Below are 17,901 nucleotides of genomic sequence, written 5' to 3'. Positions count from 1 at the left end.
CGCAAACCCTTTGTCTGCCAGTTTACTGTAACACATTATGGATCAGGGAAGTACAATCGTCAGCAGTCAAGGTAATATTTGTATCCATGTGTTAATGCTATTCAGACTTGTATTTATGGCTCATTAATACAAAGCTTTTATTATTAGGGTGACTGTTCTAAGTAAATGTTGTTAGCTCTGACTGCACTACTGACTGGTTCCAGTATACAAAATGTATACACACATTTTCAAAGTTTAGCAATATGAGGCTATGTATAGTGCTCCCAGAATGCTCTCTGATAAGATGCAAATATTTGCAGAAGCTTGAAAGTATGATGGATGATTCTTTGCTTTCAAAATAAAATATTCACGCAAGAAATAGGAAAAAAAAACTAGCTAAAGTACTGAAAAAGTTTAGGTGCCATTTCTTTGCAGCATCATTTAGTAAAATGTGGTGATGTATGCTAATATTCCCAAACATATTCATAATGGGAAATAAGTGTGACCAGTTTCAATAGGATTATATGGAAACATAAAAATAAACAAGCCTTGGCAAATCCATAGGTCTCAAATTGGTGGTCAGCTTTTTGGTGTTGTCAGTGCGTGACTTGTTTTCACATGGTTTTTGTAAAGCCTTATTGGTGTGGGAGCTGCTAGGGCCCTCACCATTATAATAAACATTGGCAAAAGCAAAAATTGTTTTCGGTCTCAAAAAGCCCACATTTCCACAGTAGTTCCTGGCACTGAACAAAACTACTTTGTGTGCCGATATGCTCCTTGTGAAAGGGCAGAAGGCTGTCAATCACTGTGAAGCCAGCTGATAGACCGAGAGAGACAGAATTTTAATAAACACAAAAGGTGATGGCTAACACCAGACCTAATTAGGGGCCCAATTAAATAAATTCTCAAAAGTGTACCCATGGTATATGTCCTTGCGTTAAGTGCAGATATATGGCTTTGATGAACTCACAAGAATTTACAGAAGTCAGCAAAGAAATTGTACTCCTAGAAAATATCTGCGGACTGCATTTTAGCATGAGCAAATATACACGTGCAGATTTGCTCATGCAAAAGTTAAATTTGCAAGTTCACTTTCTCTCCAACCACTTTTTCCCCAACCCTGGAAGAAGTTTTACGTCTGCCATTGTCCGGAGTACATTTTCAACCTTTCTCAGTATGGGAAAAGATTAGAGAAGAGTTGTTGAAAACCCTTTAAACACGCAAGTTAGCAGGTTTGCAGACTCAAAATGGCATTCCAACCCTGTTGCTTACCACTTCCTTCGGTACCGGTATGTAGATCTGCCGAAACGCGGCAACATAAGGGAATTGCTAGTATTCAAACCCACTATGATATGAGCCCTGGCATAATTAGTGAGGCTATATCAGAGCTCTCATTTAAGGAGATTGCTGCCATTATTTGTCGCTACATTACATGGCACAAAAGGGACAAGTGGATTTTGTTACAGGACATGTAGATTTATGAAGCAACTTGCCCCATGGACAAGCAGATATTTTATCAAATTCCACACCCCTGTGATGTTTAAGAAAGAGAAATAAATGTTGATAATACGATTAGAAGTGTGTTCAATTTGATTACAGCATCATAAGAACCCTAGAGTCTTTGGTTGTGCACCTTGTAAGGGTGGACAAGTTTTGTATGCCCCATTTCTTAGATTACATCTGGACAGGAGCAGGTCTGGTCACAAGATAGCACACAATGGGAATACGCAGTTTAATTCAGTAACTAGAGTACTAGGTGTGCAGGCTATCATAGCTTTCGTAGAAGAAAACTAATAAGTTTTTCCAATATGCTGCCTGACTGATGTCTTTTGAAAATACCTCTAGAGATGTTTAAGAAACAACAACTGTACAGGGTATATATGGTCACTTTTGGCCACACATTTCTAAGATATTACATTATACACAAATGATACTGGTCTGCTTCCAGTGTCCTGGAACGCTTTTTTCAGTATTTAGCAACTTGAATGAAATTGTGCATCTTTATACGTTTTTAATAAACAATTGAATTAGATGACTTTCAATCAAGAACAAAAAAATCGCAACCATGCATATGCTGCTTCAACTTACCAGTTACATTATGCAGCTCCCCTTGTTCACTTGCATCAGCCACCTCATGAGTACTGTGATCATCAAACAGGTCTATGGCTGCTTGTTCCTCTGTCTGAATTCTGCTTTCTTCAAAATCATCTTCCATCACATCTACTGATGATTCATTCAGACTTCCAGGGCAGGTTACCTTTAGAAAAGACAAATGAAGCAATGGTCAATCAAAATAAAAACTAATAAATATTGCAATATATTTTTACAGAGATCCAACAGTTTAGTTTACTTGGAACGTACGACAGGTGCTTTTACATACTGTATGATTTTAAATAATCAAACAATAAAATTAAATTGTATTGAATTGTTTGAATGTAGATTTGTTTACCTAGGCATAGGTCACTGGCTAAAAGCGATCAAAGCTGAAAGAACTTTATTGTTGTTTTGTGTTATTTAGTAACTTGAATGAGGTTTGCTCTTTGAACATCTTAGCCTATTAGGTTCATATGCCCAGGATGATGGTTATGGACACTGAGACCAGCTCACTTCTGGTCAATAAGGACCTGGTCTTCAGTCCTGAAACTTTCACCAAAAAATCAATGATTTCAGGTGAGATAGTCTAATTATGTCAATGGAAGCAAAACAAGACTGCAACACCCAGAATGCTTTAAGCTATTAAACATAATTCAAGGATATGAAACAGTATCCGTAATGTGCTGGAGGGTGATGGTCACCCTAAGTATAGAGTAAGTGCCCTTTCAACTGCACTACTAGGTTATGAAATCGAGTTGGAAATGTGGTAAGGATTACTTTAGCAGCCCAGAACTTCTATTAATCACTGGAAGTGCATTTATGTAGTTTGCTGATTCATGCAAAGACAGAGAAATTCTGGTCAGGCCATCAGAATGTGGGGCAGGCAGTAAGAAGGTTGTAGGTCTGAGAGGCAGTGGCTTAGGAGTTCAGGGGTATTAACCACAAGAATCTTTCTATGTTGAATGCTGAACCTCCACCCAAAAGGAAAATGCTACTTACCAGTATGCATCTGTTCTTGGCATGTAGAGCTGCAGAATGACATACTTGTGCTTTGATCGCCATCTGGTGTTGGGCTCGGATGATTGCAGTTTGTTGTTGTCTTTAAAGAAGTCTTTGTAGTCACGAGATAGGCGACTCCTTCCTTGGACTATAGTGTGCATGGGCATCGACTCCATCTTTAGATTGTTTTTCGCCATGATGGGAAATGATGGAGTTTCTAAGAAACAGACAACATGTCCATGTGTAATGTATCTAAGTAAGATAACACTGGAACAGTTAGAGGTTCCGGGGAGGCGGGTGGGAGTATGTCATTCTGCAGCACTACATGCCAAGAACAGATGCATACTGGTAAGTAGCATTTTCCGTTCGAGGCATATGAGCTGCAGATTTCATACTTGTGCATAGACTGTATAGCAGTGCTCTTCCCTAGCAGTGGTCACCTGCATCTGTTGCAGTGGTCTGAAAAAGTGTTTTAAGAACAGCCTGGCATACAGAAGCTTCTTGTTTTGCCTGCACGTCTACACAATAGTGTTTGGTGAAGGTGTGTGGCGTAGACCATGTTGCTGCTTTACAAATGTCATCTAAGGGAATGTTCCCTAAGAATGCCATGGAAGCCCCTAGTTAGCATGTTGAATGCCCTCTAGGGGGAATTGTTAATGTGAGTTTTGCTTTCTGGTAGCATATTTGAATATATTTGACTATCCACCTGGCAATCCCAGCTTTGGAGATAGGGTTTCCTTTATGAGGTGGTGAGAAAGCTACAAACAGTTGGTTTGTTTTTCTAAAAGGTTTAGTTTTGTCAATGTAATAAAGTATAGCTTTTTTGACATCCAGTGTGTGAAGAGCTCTTTCTGCTACAGAATCTGGTTTTGGGAAAAAACTGGCAATTCCACAGATTGATTAAGATGGAAAGCAAAGATTACTTTGGGAAGAAATTTTGGATTTGTTCTAAGAACCACCTTGTTATGATGTATTTGTAAGAATGGTTCTTGTATGGTTAAAGCCTGGATCTCACTCACTCTTCTGAGAGAGGGGATTGCGACTAGGAAAGCTACTTTTCATGTAAGGAACTGCAGTTCGCATTTGTGTAGAGGTTCAAATGGAGGACCCGTGAGCCTAGTAAGGACAATGTTTAAATTTCACACTGGAGAGGGTGGGATTGTGGGAGGAATTATCCTTTTAAGGCCTTCCATAAACGCTTTAATAGCAGGTACCCTAAACAATGACAAATGTTGTCTGTTTTGTAGGTAAGCGGCAAGGGCAGCAAGATGTAATCTTATGGACGTGTATGCTATATTACATCTTTGTAGATGCAGTAAGTAGCACATAATGTTTTGAATCGAAGCATCTAGTGGGTCAATTTTGTTGTTATTACAGTAAATGACAAATCTTTTCCATTTGGCTGCATAGCAAGCTCTAGTAGTAGGGTGTCTAGCTTGTTTAATAATGTTCATACAATCCGGTGGGAGGTTGAGGTAACCGAACTCTAGGACTTCAGGAGCCAGATTGCCAGGTTCAGTTGAGCTGGATCTGGATGCCTTATCTCTCCATGGTTCTGTGTAATAAGCTTTGAGGAGAGGTGTAGTTTTTGGTGTGGAACTAATGATAGTTCCAAAAGTGTTGTGAACCATGGTTGACGGGCCCTTGTTGAAGCAACTAAGATCATTTTGAGATACTGTTGTTTGAGTTTGCGTACTACTAATGGGATGAGTGGGAGTGACAGAAAAGCATACGCAAATCTGCCTGACCAATTCATCCATATCGCATTTCCCTTGCACAATGGGTGTGGATACCTGGCGGCGAAGGTTGGGCATTTTGCGTTTGTGTGTGTGGCGAACAGATCTATGTCTGGATGGCCCCACATGTGAAAAAATGGATGAAGAACATGAGGATGAAGTTCCCATTTGTGTATCTGCTGTGTCTGATGACTGAGCAAATCCGCAATCTGATTGTGTACCCCTGGAAGATGTTCTGCTAGAAGGTATATCTTTTGTGGGATGGCCCATCTCCATATGTTTTGCACTAGTTGAGAAAGCTGCAAAGAATGGGTTTCTCCTTGTTTTTGCATATAATACATTGCTGTCATATTGTCGTGCGGACAAGGACAGTTTTGTTTGCAAGATGTGGTTGGAATGATTTTAATGCGAGAAAGATTGATAGTAACTCCAGGTGGTTGATGTGGAGCACTTTTTGTTGAGGGGTCCACCTGCCATGAATCGTGTGGTTTAGGAGATGGGCTCCCCAGCCGGTGAGTGACGCGTCCGCTGTTAGCGCTACTGTGGAACTGGGTCTAGGAACGGCTGCCCTTTGGAAAGGTTTTGTGTGTTCCACCACTGCAGAGAGCGATGTGTGTGGCTGTCCACCAACACCAGATCTGAAAGTTGACCTTGAGCCTGGTTCCACTGACGTGCTAAGCATTCCTGTAAAAGATGCATCTGAAGTACGATGAAAATGCAAGAGGCCATCATTCCTATGAGCTGCATAAACACTCAAGCTGGTAGTGAGTGTTGGGTTTGAAATTTTGTTATGAGGGTTCGCATACTGCTATCCTGACTGGATTGGGGTATGCAAGAGCTTTGGAAGTATCTATTGTGGCCCCTAGATACTGATGTATGTGGGAGGGCTGGAGATGTGATTTGGTAAGGTTTATTGTGAACCCCAAGTTGTGGAGCAGATGAATTGTCTGTTGAATGTGATGAACACACTGGTTGTATGACTTTGCTTTTATCAGCCAGTCGTCCAGGTATGGAAACACATGAATTTGTTGTCTCCGCAAGTGGGCGGCTACTACCACCAGACACTTTGTGAAGACTCTGGGGGCTGTGGTTACTCCGAATGGGAGGACCTTGAATTGATAGTGTTGACCGTCCACTGTAAACCGTAGATATTTCCTGTGAGCAGGGTGCATAGGAATATGGAAGTAGGCGTCCTTGAGATCTAGAGTGGCAAGGAAGTCACCTTGTTGGAGCAGTGGAAGGACTTGTTGAAGAGTGATCATGTGAAAATGATCTGACTGTATGTAGATATTGAGAGGTCTGAGGTCCAGTATTGGTCTAAGAGTACCATCTTTTTTCGGGATGAGAAAGTAGCGGGAGTAAACCCCTGTACCTTGATGCTGGAGGGGAACTGGTTCTATTGCATGCTTTTGAAGCAGTGTGAGAACTTCCTGTTTGAAGAGCATTAGATGTTCCGTGGACATTGGACGTTGTTTGGGTGGTATGTTTGGGGGGGTCGCGGTAAGTTCCAGGCAGTAACCATACTGGATAATTTGTTTTACCCACTTGTCTGTAGTGATGGAGTTCCAGTCAGGTAGGAACTGAGAGAGTCTTCCTCCGACTGGAGTGGAATGGTCTGGAGGGAAGTCATTGTTTGGTAGTGGGGGAGGTTCGATTGTTGTTACTTCGGCCTCTCCCTTTGTCATTATTTCCCCTGTACCCACCTCTAAAATATCCCTTGTTGGGGGATGTTTGTGTGGGGCTTTTGTAGGAGGAGGAAGTAGTGTCTGTACTAATGTTTTTGGATGTGCCCATATAAAATGAGCGACAAAAGGAACCTTGTGTTGATTGAAACTGTAATGCTCCCATAGATTTTGCAGTGTCTGTCTTTTTTCATTTTTTCCAAAGCTTTATCTACAGCAGGGCCAAATAGGTGTTCTTGATCGAACGGCTGATTTAAGATAGTTGTTTGCACTTCTTGTTTAAAACCAGAAATGCGCAACCATGCATGTCTGCGTAATAAGACACTGGTGTCGCGGCGGGGTCTGCTGCATCGAGAGCACATTTGATGGATGCATTTGTAATTAACTTGCCCTCCTGAACCAAATCATTGGCTTTGGCCTTGTATAGGTCAGGCAAATGTTGAATTAGGTCTTCCAGCTCATCGTAGTGAGCCCTGTCATATCTGGCAAGTAGTGCTTGTGCTTTAGCTATCCTGCAGTGATTGGCTGCTTGGGAGGCAACTCGTTTGCCTGATGCGTCCAGCAGTTTAGACTCTTTGTCTGTCGTGGAGCATCACCAGAGGTTTGTGAATCAGCACGTTTTCTTGCATTGGACACTACCAGAGAATCTAACGGGAGTTGTCCTTTAATGTAGGAGGGTTCGTTCGGGGCAGGTTTATACTTTTTATCACTCCAAGGAGTGAGAATCCTGGTCCTGACAGGGTCTTTAAATATGTCAGGTGCATGTTTAATGACACCTTTGAGCACAGGCAATGTATGTATTGTCTTTTGTGAGTGGGCAAAAGTATCTAGTAGGAAGTCTTCTTCCATGAGGTCTAAATGTAGTTCAACGCCATAATATTGCGCAGCCCTATTAATAAGCTGACTAAACCCTATATTGTCATCAGGGGGAGATGGTCTTGTTGGGTATGCATCTGGATCAGGAAGGTCGGGAGGATCTGAAGGATCATTGTGATCTGCCAATGTAACCTGTGGTATAGAAGTTTCCTCATCAGGGTCATCTAAAGGATCATTATGGTTTGCACCCCGGTCCCCTAGGTCATCCACATCCTGTGGTGGTAAGGGTGATCATGGAGAGAGTTTAGGAGTCTGTATGGGAGAGTTTGTAGGAGCCAAAGGTTTAGTAGGAAGAACAGGAGAAGAGGGTCTTAGGGGTGAAGTTGCAAAGTCTCTTTTCTTCACAGGTACCTCAGGAGAGTGAGAGGTATCTAATTTCCTCTTCTTTGTTGGGAGGCTGACAATATGGCCTGTTTTAGGGTCCACATGTAACATCTTTTGTTTTGGATCGATAGGATCTGGTTAAAACAGTTCTTCCTCCTTGTTGTCTCCTTTCGGTGCCGATTTTTTCGGTTCTGAACGTGGTTTCGATTTGTGCTCTGGAGCCGTAGGAGGGGTCTTGTGCATCTTTGGCTTCAATGTTGAGTCAAAAATCTGGGAGTGAGGTTTGAGGATTTAGAAGCATCTCCACTATACAACTGGAGGAAAATAAGTTTCTTAGGAGGATTTTGCAAGTTCCTCAAAGCACCCCGGCCCATATTATCCACGAGGAGCTAGGGCTCCCCTATATCTCCGACAGATTAAGCTTTAAGCCATTATTGTGTTGGATTAAAATCTGGACTAACCCTGAAGCTAGTCTAAGTAGAGAAATATTAACAGACTGTATCAACAGGGACAAAGGTCACAAGATACCATGGCTTAAATACGTAAAGGATAAACTGGAGTGGCTGGGTTTTGCAAGATACTTTAAGGAACCTACGTCCCTAACGCCGCAGCTAAAAGTCACGATAAAAGTAGAATATATGAGGCGGATAGCCTGCGCCCGGGAAGATAGCGAAATACTGAAAGGGTCAGTGCGATCACATATATTAACAAAATCTGTTGTAGGTTTAGAACCCTACCTGGCACAGATCTACAACAAAAACGATAGATTTTTAATGACCAGATTTAGACTGGATCTTTTACATCACATTTTAGCTGTTCCTGCAGGGTTCACGAAAGATATTGGATCAAAGGGTCCCTGTGGCTGCGATCTGGGATCTCCACAGGACACCCTCCATTTTGTATTCTTTTGTCCATTATATGAATACCCGCGGGCTCTTTTTTTAAAAACCATCCTGCGAGTGAATAAATTCTCTCAAGTTAGAGTAGCACTCTTATACTTAAAACTCTCCGCGGAACCTTTTACCTTGTTCTGTACTGTAAATTTTTTAAGATTAGCAGCTAAATTGAGGAAATCTAGAAGGGAGGTGTAAGTTACTCTGTCTGCCGGACACTGCAGACGAGGCATCTGGATTAAAGCTCCTCCGCAAGATTGTTATACATTGTACACAGAACAGGAGAGAATATGTGGAGTTTTTCCAATTGTTGTAGTGCAATGTTTAGAGTACCTGGGATGTTATAAGAAGCCCTTTTTTATTTAGGCCACGGCTTATTTTAAAATGGATTGTTTTTATGCAAACTACGATCATGCATTTTAATTAATGTTAATGTGTTGGTATCCCATATTTTTATAGTTGTTAGCACCCTGCACTTTATAAAAATCATGAATTTGTAATCTAGTCCGAAGTTCAGGCCCAACCCTGCTATTGTGACCTTGGAATGGCCCATTAGATATGTTTTATCTTAATGTTTTTTATGATGTATTGTTCATATTATTGTATATGATATGTGTAAATATATTGTTCTTTTCCTGGATGTTTTAATATCCGAATAAAGATACTTTTGATGATGATGATGATGAGTCAAAAATCTTTTTGGGATCCAAAGTTTTTCGGTGTTTGTTCAGATCCAAGGCCTTATGGTCTTTCGGTGCCGAAGAGCTCGATGCGGAGGCCTTTTTGGACGTAACAGGAGTAGGGTGTATTCACGATTTCGGTACCAAGTGTTTTTTAGGTACTGATGTGCAGCTTGCTCAGTCCTGAGCTGCCAGAAGGCTTTTCCTTTGTCTTTGGAGCCGGGCCTGGAGGCAGGGCTTCTGAAGTTTTCCCTCGGTCTCGACTAAGGGCTTCAGGCAAAGTTTTGACCGGAGCCGCCTTCTTTTCTAAGGAGGCCGGGGTAGGGGCACTAGTACTCACTCGTTGACCTGGAGTGATGTGGTCATCGGAGACGGAGTCATCAGCTTGAGAGACGATGTCTAGTTCCTCCTAATCTTCGGCCTCTGGAACATCGGGGCCCTCGTCGAAGATGTTGTGTGGCACCTGTGAAGCCTGTTGAGCCATAACGTGTCGTCGAGCCCGGCGATCACGGATAGTCTTTTTAGATCGAAAAGAGGCGCAGGCTTGGCAATCCTTTTCTTCGTGCTCTGGCGAGGGGCAAATGTTGCAGACCTTGTGGTGGTCACTGTGTGGAAATTTAGCTCCACACTGGGGGCATTTTTAAAATGGAGTCCTTTCCATTAGCCGTAGGCCCGAATGGCGCCGATGGGCCCAGCAGCCCACGTCGACGACCGGAATCGAGGAGTTTGGAGTTAGCGCGTTGAAGGTCATGCGAATAAAACAATACCGTAGAGTTGTGGTGGTTTGCTCATCGAAACGGTTTGGAAACACGGTACCGAACTGGAGCACCGAAAAATACATCTGAAACCGATGGCGGAAAAAAACAATCTAAAGATGGAGTCGATGCCCATGCGCACTATCGTCCAAGGGAGGAGTCACCTATCTTGTGACTACAAAGACTTCTTCCAAGATAAACTGCAATCATCCGAGCCCAAGACTAGATGGTGATCTATGCACAAGTATGTATTCTGCAGCTCATATGCCTCGAACAAATGCTTTCAAACCGGATCACTCCTACCATATGCGTTGCACTATTTTTTCACACTGAGGATCAAACCTAAAAGTCCAGAATTACTTCCAAAACAAGCACCATTTCATGAGCTTTAGCTCAGCAAACTCAACCACAGCTTACAGCATAGTTCACAACTCAGCCTTCACCAACCTTGACAAATAAACGTAAGTAATGTCTTTACTATTTGTTGTTGTATAAACACGGTTGTAGTGATTTACTATGTGATTCATTGGGCAAATTTCAACTAAAAAATAAAGTCTACTGGGCCGTAATATTTTTGGATCGATAGTTCACATTTAACAAAGAAGGGTGCAGAATCTACCTCGAGATGTACACTATTCTCCCACATCTATATATTACAAAAGAACATACTCTTGTTATGTAAAAATACTCAGATAACCAGATCTGAAGTAGGAAAAAAGACCTTGCCACCCCGTGTCCACAGGTCGCTAGCTGCCACATCTCTGTCGGCTTCAACCCTCATAAATGACAGTGCTCCCTAGCCAACAATATAGGTGCCAAACTCCCACCAACTTCTGGGGACAAAAACAGGACTAAACCCTGCCAGGCTACACAATCTAGGCTCAGTCCTACAACTCTGTTGCAAACTTCTTTTCTTGTACATTACTCGGATGCTTTGTACTTAGCTTCATGCTAAACAAATCATATATAAACACAACAAACTTGAAGACAATTTGCATTTTGCTGCAGTGATTCATACACATTATCGGGCAATTTTCATGCTGGGTGTATTGTGCCATAACCTTGAGGGTGTTTCCGCAACAATTAGTATAACCTCCACACAGTAGAAAATAACTCTAATTCTAGCAAGGATTCTGGGTGTCAATAATGGCCTGCAGTTGATATAACAGCAAACAACAGTTAATTAAGGAATACTTAAATTTATCTCATCCCCTAGTTATCACTCCGTCCATATTCTAGCCCATTCTATTTCTGTTTTCCACCCACTTTGACACTCTAGACAAAGACCAGCCTAATGTAAAGTAGTCTAGCCCTATCCCTCCTAAAGAACACCAGCCATAATTGGCAGGCCAGATCCCCCACCAGACAGAATACAAACAAACTAAAGCCAGTTTCTGCTTATTTGTGCCTCATCAGTGAGGTACAGCTCAAGTTCTGTACCACAATGAACATGGGACCCATGATGGGCAAAATGTTTCAATAACAGCATCTACAGCAACAAACAACAAAGTAATAAAAGGAATACGTAAATTAAAATCAGCCACTACTGATCGCTAGAAAGATTTCCGTCCATCGTTTTTCACCCACTGTTTTACTATACAGTCACCAGACAAATGCAAATCTGCAGTTTTCTTCAGTATGAAGGCCTAAGTGTGACAGGTATGCCCAAAAGCGAGTACCACGCTCACTCTCCCCCAGAACCCAAATTTTAGATCACTGATAAGCCCTAAGTACGCCGAAATAGTGCAGAGAAGCACATGAACCCAAACAGAGGGACCTGGTTTAGCATTTCAGGCTATACTGTTTCTAACAGAGTAGGGTGATGCCTAAACTGCATGTGGCTGGTCTCAAGTGTAACAGTGGGCAGAAAACAATGGTCTGGAATGCAGCCCAAGTGATTTCCAGGTGCAGAGACTTTTGAAATCTTTCACCAGTCACATTTGTGTTTTCTCTATCTAGATATTGTAGAGATTATCTTGGCATTGAAATAATTAGCATTCATGTTGCTGGGTAACAACACCTCAATATAAGCTCAATGAAAGCTTGAAACAATACCTTAAAAGAGTGTCAATGCCAGAGGCACAAAGGTAATGTGGCCTCCAAAAACAGATAAAGCAAGCAGGGGGATCTTGCAAATTCTGAAATGCAAAATATAAATAGGCTTATACCCGGCCACATCCTACTCTAAGTGCAAAGCTCTTGCATCCATGTGATGTGTGCTAGAGATGAAGGGCCACAGGTTTACCTTTCCCACCATTTACTGTGGCATAAAAGAAACAGAAGGCATCAACACAATAACAATGCGGACTAAAGCCAAAGCACCATAATGTGCTCACTGAATATGAACCTAATGTGCAAAGATCATAATGAAAATTAAACTGAAAATTGTCAGAACTGCCCCAGTTTGAGATGGCTTGCTTAGACTGGAATGGTGATAAAACATATTGAAAGAAAAACACTTTCTCAGGATGCAACGTTGCTAAATATACCTAACAAGAACAATTCAAAAGCGCATCAAGTCATGAACATTTGAAACTTAACACTAAGTCTCTTTTTGCAAAACGGTAGTATTTTACCGTCTATTGATGGCATGGATGATTTAAACCTACGGAACAGCAAACTCTTGATTTTCTATATGAATCAGGCAGGGAAAAAAACTTAACCATATGTATATGTATACCAGGACATGCTCTTTGGGCACTGGCTAGGGCCCACAATTTAAAATCTGAGAATCATCTAGGCATTATTTTCCAATGTACCTTCTGTCACTTGCTTCCTATTCTAAAAGTCGAATATTAACAATTAGCATCCCACATATTTCTTCCTCCTTGACATACACCTTTCAAGACATGCTTGTACAGCCCATTGTAAAAAGAAGCTACAATGTACTCACCAAATGCTTGCAGATATCAGTAAGGTCATTCAACAGTCTTGATGTTAGCAGTCGGAGAAACAAATCTGATGTAACTTTGCTCGGGGTGCTCTGTGAAGAACAGCAAAGTGGAACTTTAAGACTAGAGTCACAGTGTCTAGACAAAAGATTTCATAGTTAAAAAAAATACTTTAAAAATATTAGACAACAGCATTTACCTTTGGGCAGTTGCATAAACAGTTAAGTAACTGTGTTATCAAAGTCTTGAAAGCAACTATCTTGGGTTCCTCAGTTGACTTGAGTTTAAACTGAGAAACATTTTCTCCAACACACTGCATTAAAGACTGAAATAGAGAAAAGCAAAGAGCAATTTTAATACACATCAAAACGGATGAGGATGTGATGGTTAGGGAGAAGTGAACTCATGTTTAGTCACTGGATTCTCCACCTTTTCTAACACACATTTTAACAAGTTCTCTCCTTTTTGAGCAGACAGACTTGAGGTACACACATTTTATATCATCTTCAGAGACGGTAATAACAGAGTACAGCTAAACTCTTCTATATCAATGGTTCCAGAGATAATGTGGATAACATCTCTACTGATTTATTATTCTAAGGAAGGCCTCGCAAACGAGTAGCTCGTGAGCCACTGGTAGCTCTCCATCTACCTGTAAGTAGCTCGCCTTTGAGAAGACCAGCCTATTAAATTATGAGATATTGCTTGGATAAATTAACATATGTATTTCAAAAATGAAAAGTGCTTATTCAAGATGAAAATGTGTGTATTTTCAGAGCTCATACGATGATGTTTGGAGAAAAATGGTTAAATGTCCAAAACATATCTCAATTCCAAGTTGATAAAACCTTTCTTGCATTACTAATGGTAACCTTTCCTGATGCACTGAGGTAACACTGGCAGTCTTGCATAGGGTGGCCACTAATGTAACATTGTATATACAACACTAATAACATCAGTAGCTCAGAAAAATGTTTAACATAAGAAGCTGTTGTTACAAAACGGTTGGAGACCCCTGCACAAAATCATAAGTACATCCAGCACAAGCACTAATCAATACGTTTATGATCACCTCAAGTTAACACACCTGTTCCATCCAAAGAATACACACTTTTTTATAAATGTATTTATGTTTTAGTACCAGAGTGACATATATATTAGGCATTGATTCATACTTTATATTCTGCATTAAGTACTACTTATCAAATACATCACACTTTGCTACAAATTTAATATGCTTATATGATGTTTTTTGTACATTTCTTTTTAACAATTTAAGAAGGTGAATATCAGCTGGAGGAACAACAGCAACCACTATCCTCTTGAGTTTTATCGAAAAATGCCAGTATCAGTGCAGTAATATCATTTAGATTCTCAGTCTATTGGATGTTCACTAGGCCTGGGCTAAATTTCCGTTCCGCTCGCGGAAATTGCGATAATTTGACAATTTCGCGTTCTGCGGAGAGTGTGAAAATGTCAAAATTTCCGCATTCCGCAGCTTAGCGATAATTTGTTTCTTGCTCGCGCTGTAAAATAATACATTCTCGCGCGCGATCGCCTTACCTGAATCCCCGCGTTCGCCGACAAGTTTTCCCGATCCGGTCGCGTTCTCCACGAGATGTTGGATTGTTGGTAGCCATTTGCGCTGTCTCGCGACAGTTCGCGCCCGCAGTAATGTCATTGGTCGCGCGATCACGTCTTTCTTCTCGCGATCATGCACCGCGAGAAGAGTGAAAACAAGATGGCCGCGCCCGTGAGCAACCGCATGGGTAAATTGGCGAGCCGCGACCACGCAGAAAATACCACGAACGGGCGGGAAAAAAACTTCCGCATCTTCGCGATATTTCCGCGTGTTTGCGGAGATTTTTAACATTTTCGCGATAATTTGCGAAAGTCACTTTCGCAAATTCCGCCCACCCCTAATGTTCACCCCAATTTCAATCTGAAGGTGGAATTATACCTGCTTCCTGAAACAAATTTGGTGGAGGGTCCCATTGTAGACTTGTGGCATTCAATCTCCATTATTTTTCCATCTGCATGAGTTTCATATGTTAGTCCACCACCTGCTCAGTGTAGGTGGATCCAGTGCTTTCAGTTTCCCCCTCTTTGACTCGTGGTTGGAGTGCCCAGTGTAGAGGTTCTGTGATTCTTGAAAATATCTTTTCAACCTAAAAAGTAATTTGTGCACTGTTCACTATTTTTGGCAGCACATGAGCTGGAGGTATGATCCCCCTTGATTATTGCGTAAAACCTTTGTTGCTCATTCCTGGTTCAAAGTCAGGATTACCTATGATTAGAGTTGAGCAAGAAAGGTAGGATGGGATTTTTTTTTTTAGTTTTAACTGATTTGTTCCAATATAGTAGTGTTCTTGAATCTGATGTGTTCTTAGGAGCAATCACAGATGATTTCCTAATATCATGCCTGGTTTATCTACTATTAGGGAGCATCAACATGGTGGCACTGTTATTTGCGAAAGCAAGTATATATCTAGGTCTACTTAGTCCACCCAGCCCGCCCTTACAAAGTCATTTGTAAAGAGTGGCTCTAGATACCCATAATGTCTTGTTTTCCAGAGTTTTCTATGAACACATTTCAAAAGCAATCTGGGCACGGTAAAGCAATCTGAGCATGAAATTCATTTTTGAATAATTAATCCTCCTTAGCAATACAAATCGTCGTACAATGTATCCAATATGGATGGAATATTACAGTCATACAGTTATTGAGTGATGGGTGGGAGAATTATACTTAGATATTCGATGCATTTAGGGGTACATTTAAACCCGTTCATTGCAACAATAATCCTAGTGTCCTTGACTACCCCTTCCAGCTTGAAATTTGAGAAGCTTTTCTTTCAGGACTGGGAGCAAAGAGGCTGGGTGGGACAGAAAACACATTGCATCATCTGCGATAAAGTGACTCTTTTGCTTTTCTTTAATGGCTATGCCTTTAATCTCCGGGTGCCGATCATTTTCTGTCAAGGTGGCTCTACAATTAGTGCAGAAATTGATGGCAAGAGTAAACATCCTCGTCTCGTTCCCATTGTAAGAATTATTGGGTCTGAGCTCTCACTAATAATATGCAAGAAGAATGATGGAAGTTAGCTTTGTCTACCGCATCAGGTCTGGCATTGTTTTGCAGTTCTTGAAAGGTCTGACCAATTTGTTTCCTCCCACTCTCTCCATTATTCCGCAATGGGATTTAAATTTGGTTAGCACTTTTTTGGCAAGGGCTCTGCTTGAGACTCTTTACTGTTGTTATGTCTTTTAATCAGTAAGACAGTTTTTCTTTCGCCATCACATCTGCCAGGCATGTCAATGAAGTGCAAGCACCCTTGTCAAGCTACCATCCACCACTTTCTAACCTGACAAGTTTATCCTCAGAACCGGAGCTGCTTTCCTCCCAAAGGTGGTGACTCCTTCCATCTGAGTCAATCAACCACACTGCTGTCTACCACCCACCTCACCCTGCCAATAAGAGGAAGAGGTTGCAAAGACTGGACCATAAAATGGCAAACGTGTTTATATTGATCACAAAAAAGGGCTTACACGAGGAGGAAAACCAGCTTTTCAAGTGAAAAGAAGGTCACAAGAAATGGAAAACAGAGCACAAAAGGGCTTCATCCAGATGGATCATATTATGAAACAAGATCTGCTATGCCATGGTTCACAAAGATCCACCAGAGGGCACTAGTCTCATTCTATAAAAGCCAAGTCCTCCAAGTCTGCCTTGGGTAGGGGAGTTTTTAGGTCTCGCCTGAGCCAGCGCATGTGCTGCACTGCGAGACATTTAGTAAGTGGGTTTTTAAAGTGCTACCACACGCTTTTGCTGGCCTCAACTTAGCGGTTACGCGAGCGTGCATGCGCGTAGGCGCCATCTGGCTTTCGTCCATCATAGGTCATTAAGTGCATCGCTCATGGGCACCCTTACAGCCCGCGATCACTTTTTACTTTCGCTGCCACGTCACTTGCACGGCCGCGCAGCCAATGCTTGTTAAATAGGCAATTATTGCAGACATGCGCACACGTATAAAGCTCTGTTTAAAAACAAGCCATCAATACTTTATCATTATAGAGGAATGTCGAGGCGTCAAAGCGCATTTGAAGCCAGTGCTTTCCTTGTCTTCACCAAGCTGGCATCTCACAATTGGTTTTGCTGTAACCCCCATAAGTCTGCTTCTACTGCAGTGTTCCTCATACCGGTGGTGCTTATTTATTAATATGGTGCCCGCTTCATTCACAGCCACGCAATACCTTTAATGTACACAGCTGCCGAATACTTACTTATTAACATGGCGCCCGCTAGCCACGCACATCTTAGAGTTTGCATTTGCAAGTAATGAATCCTCCACTAAATCTAAGTTACGCGTCTTATAATTGGTGGCACTTAAAAACTGGCACGCACTATATGAAATCGAAATAACTTGATAAATGCGCTTGTCAGGGTGGAATCTAAACGTAGATCTTTGCTCATGTCAGATGCTTTCGAGCCTAGTGAAGAGTGTCATGCAGTAAAGGAACGCCTTTGGTTGCTGCCTGCTTGTATGGGGCACAACACGAGGTAAGGACCGGTTTATCTTTCACTGCTGCAGGTACTCGGAATTCAGGTGAAATGCATGGTTTGTTTTTACATTGTAATGTAATATATTCACACCAAAATGCCCGCATTCGTAAGTCACTTTATTAAGCCATCCGATAACCCAGTGCCCCTAACAACTGCCAGTCACGGCAGACACAACAGCTCCTTAAACCCCCCCTATGACTACACAGAACCTAGGCTATCAAATCATAAAGATTTGCTTGGGCTTTGCTGTACCTTTAATGCAATACCTTTTGCTTACAGTTCAGCAATCTTCTCACCTAGGCATATTGCCTGTGTATTTAGGAAATGTGTAAAAACACGTGCCACATATCCTTCCCTCTATTAAGTCAGATGGTGCACACAGATTAGTGTCTCTCTGTCTCACTCGCTCTCATCCCTCTCTCGTTCTG

At 41.7% G+C, this 17,901-nt stretch overlaps 1 protein-coding gene across 1 annotated transcript in view; it reads right to left on the bottom strand.

The window, feature by feature from the left end:
- ATM (ATM serine/threonine kinase) overlaps positions 1–17,901 on the bottom strand; it is a 1,586,045-nt gene that overhangs the window by 1,188,464 nt on the left and 379,680 nt on the right. Inside the window, exons 15-17 of the mRNA XM_085621514.1 lie at positions 13,109–13,234; positions 12,912–13,001; positions 2,068–2,236 (exon numbers count right to left, since the gene is read on the bottom strand). Coding sequence (XP_085477640.1) covers positions 2,068–2,236; positions 12,912–13,001; positions 13,109–13,234 — 385 coding nt within the window. The remainder of the gene's footprint in view (positions 1–2,067; positions 2,237–12,911; positions 13,002–13,108; positions 13,235–17,901) is intronic.

This window comes from Triturus cristatus, chromosome 8, assembly GCF_964204655.1.
Source record: "Triturus cristatus chromosome 8, aTriCri1.1, whole genome shotgun sequence".
NCBI lineage: Eukaryota > Metazoa > Chordata > Amphibia > Caudata > Salamandridae > Triturus > Triturus cristatus.
Note: the sequence above shows the minus strand (reverse complement) of the source record. Positions and strands in the feature narration are given on the sequence as shown.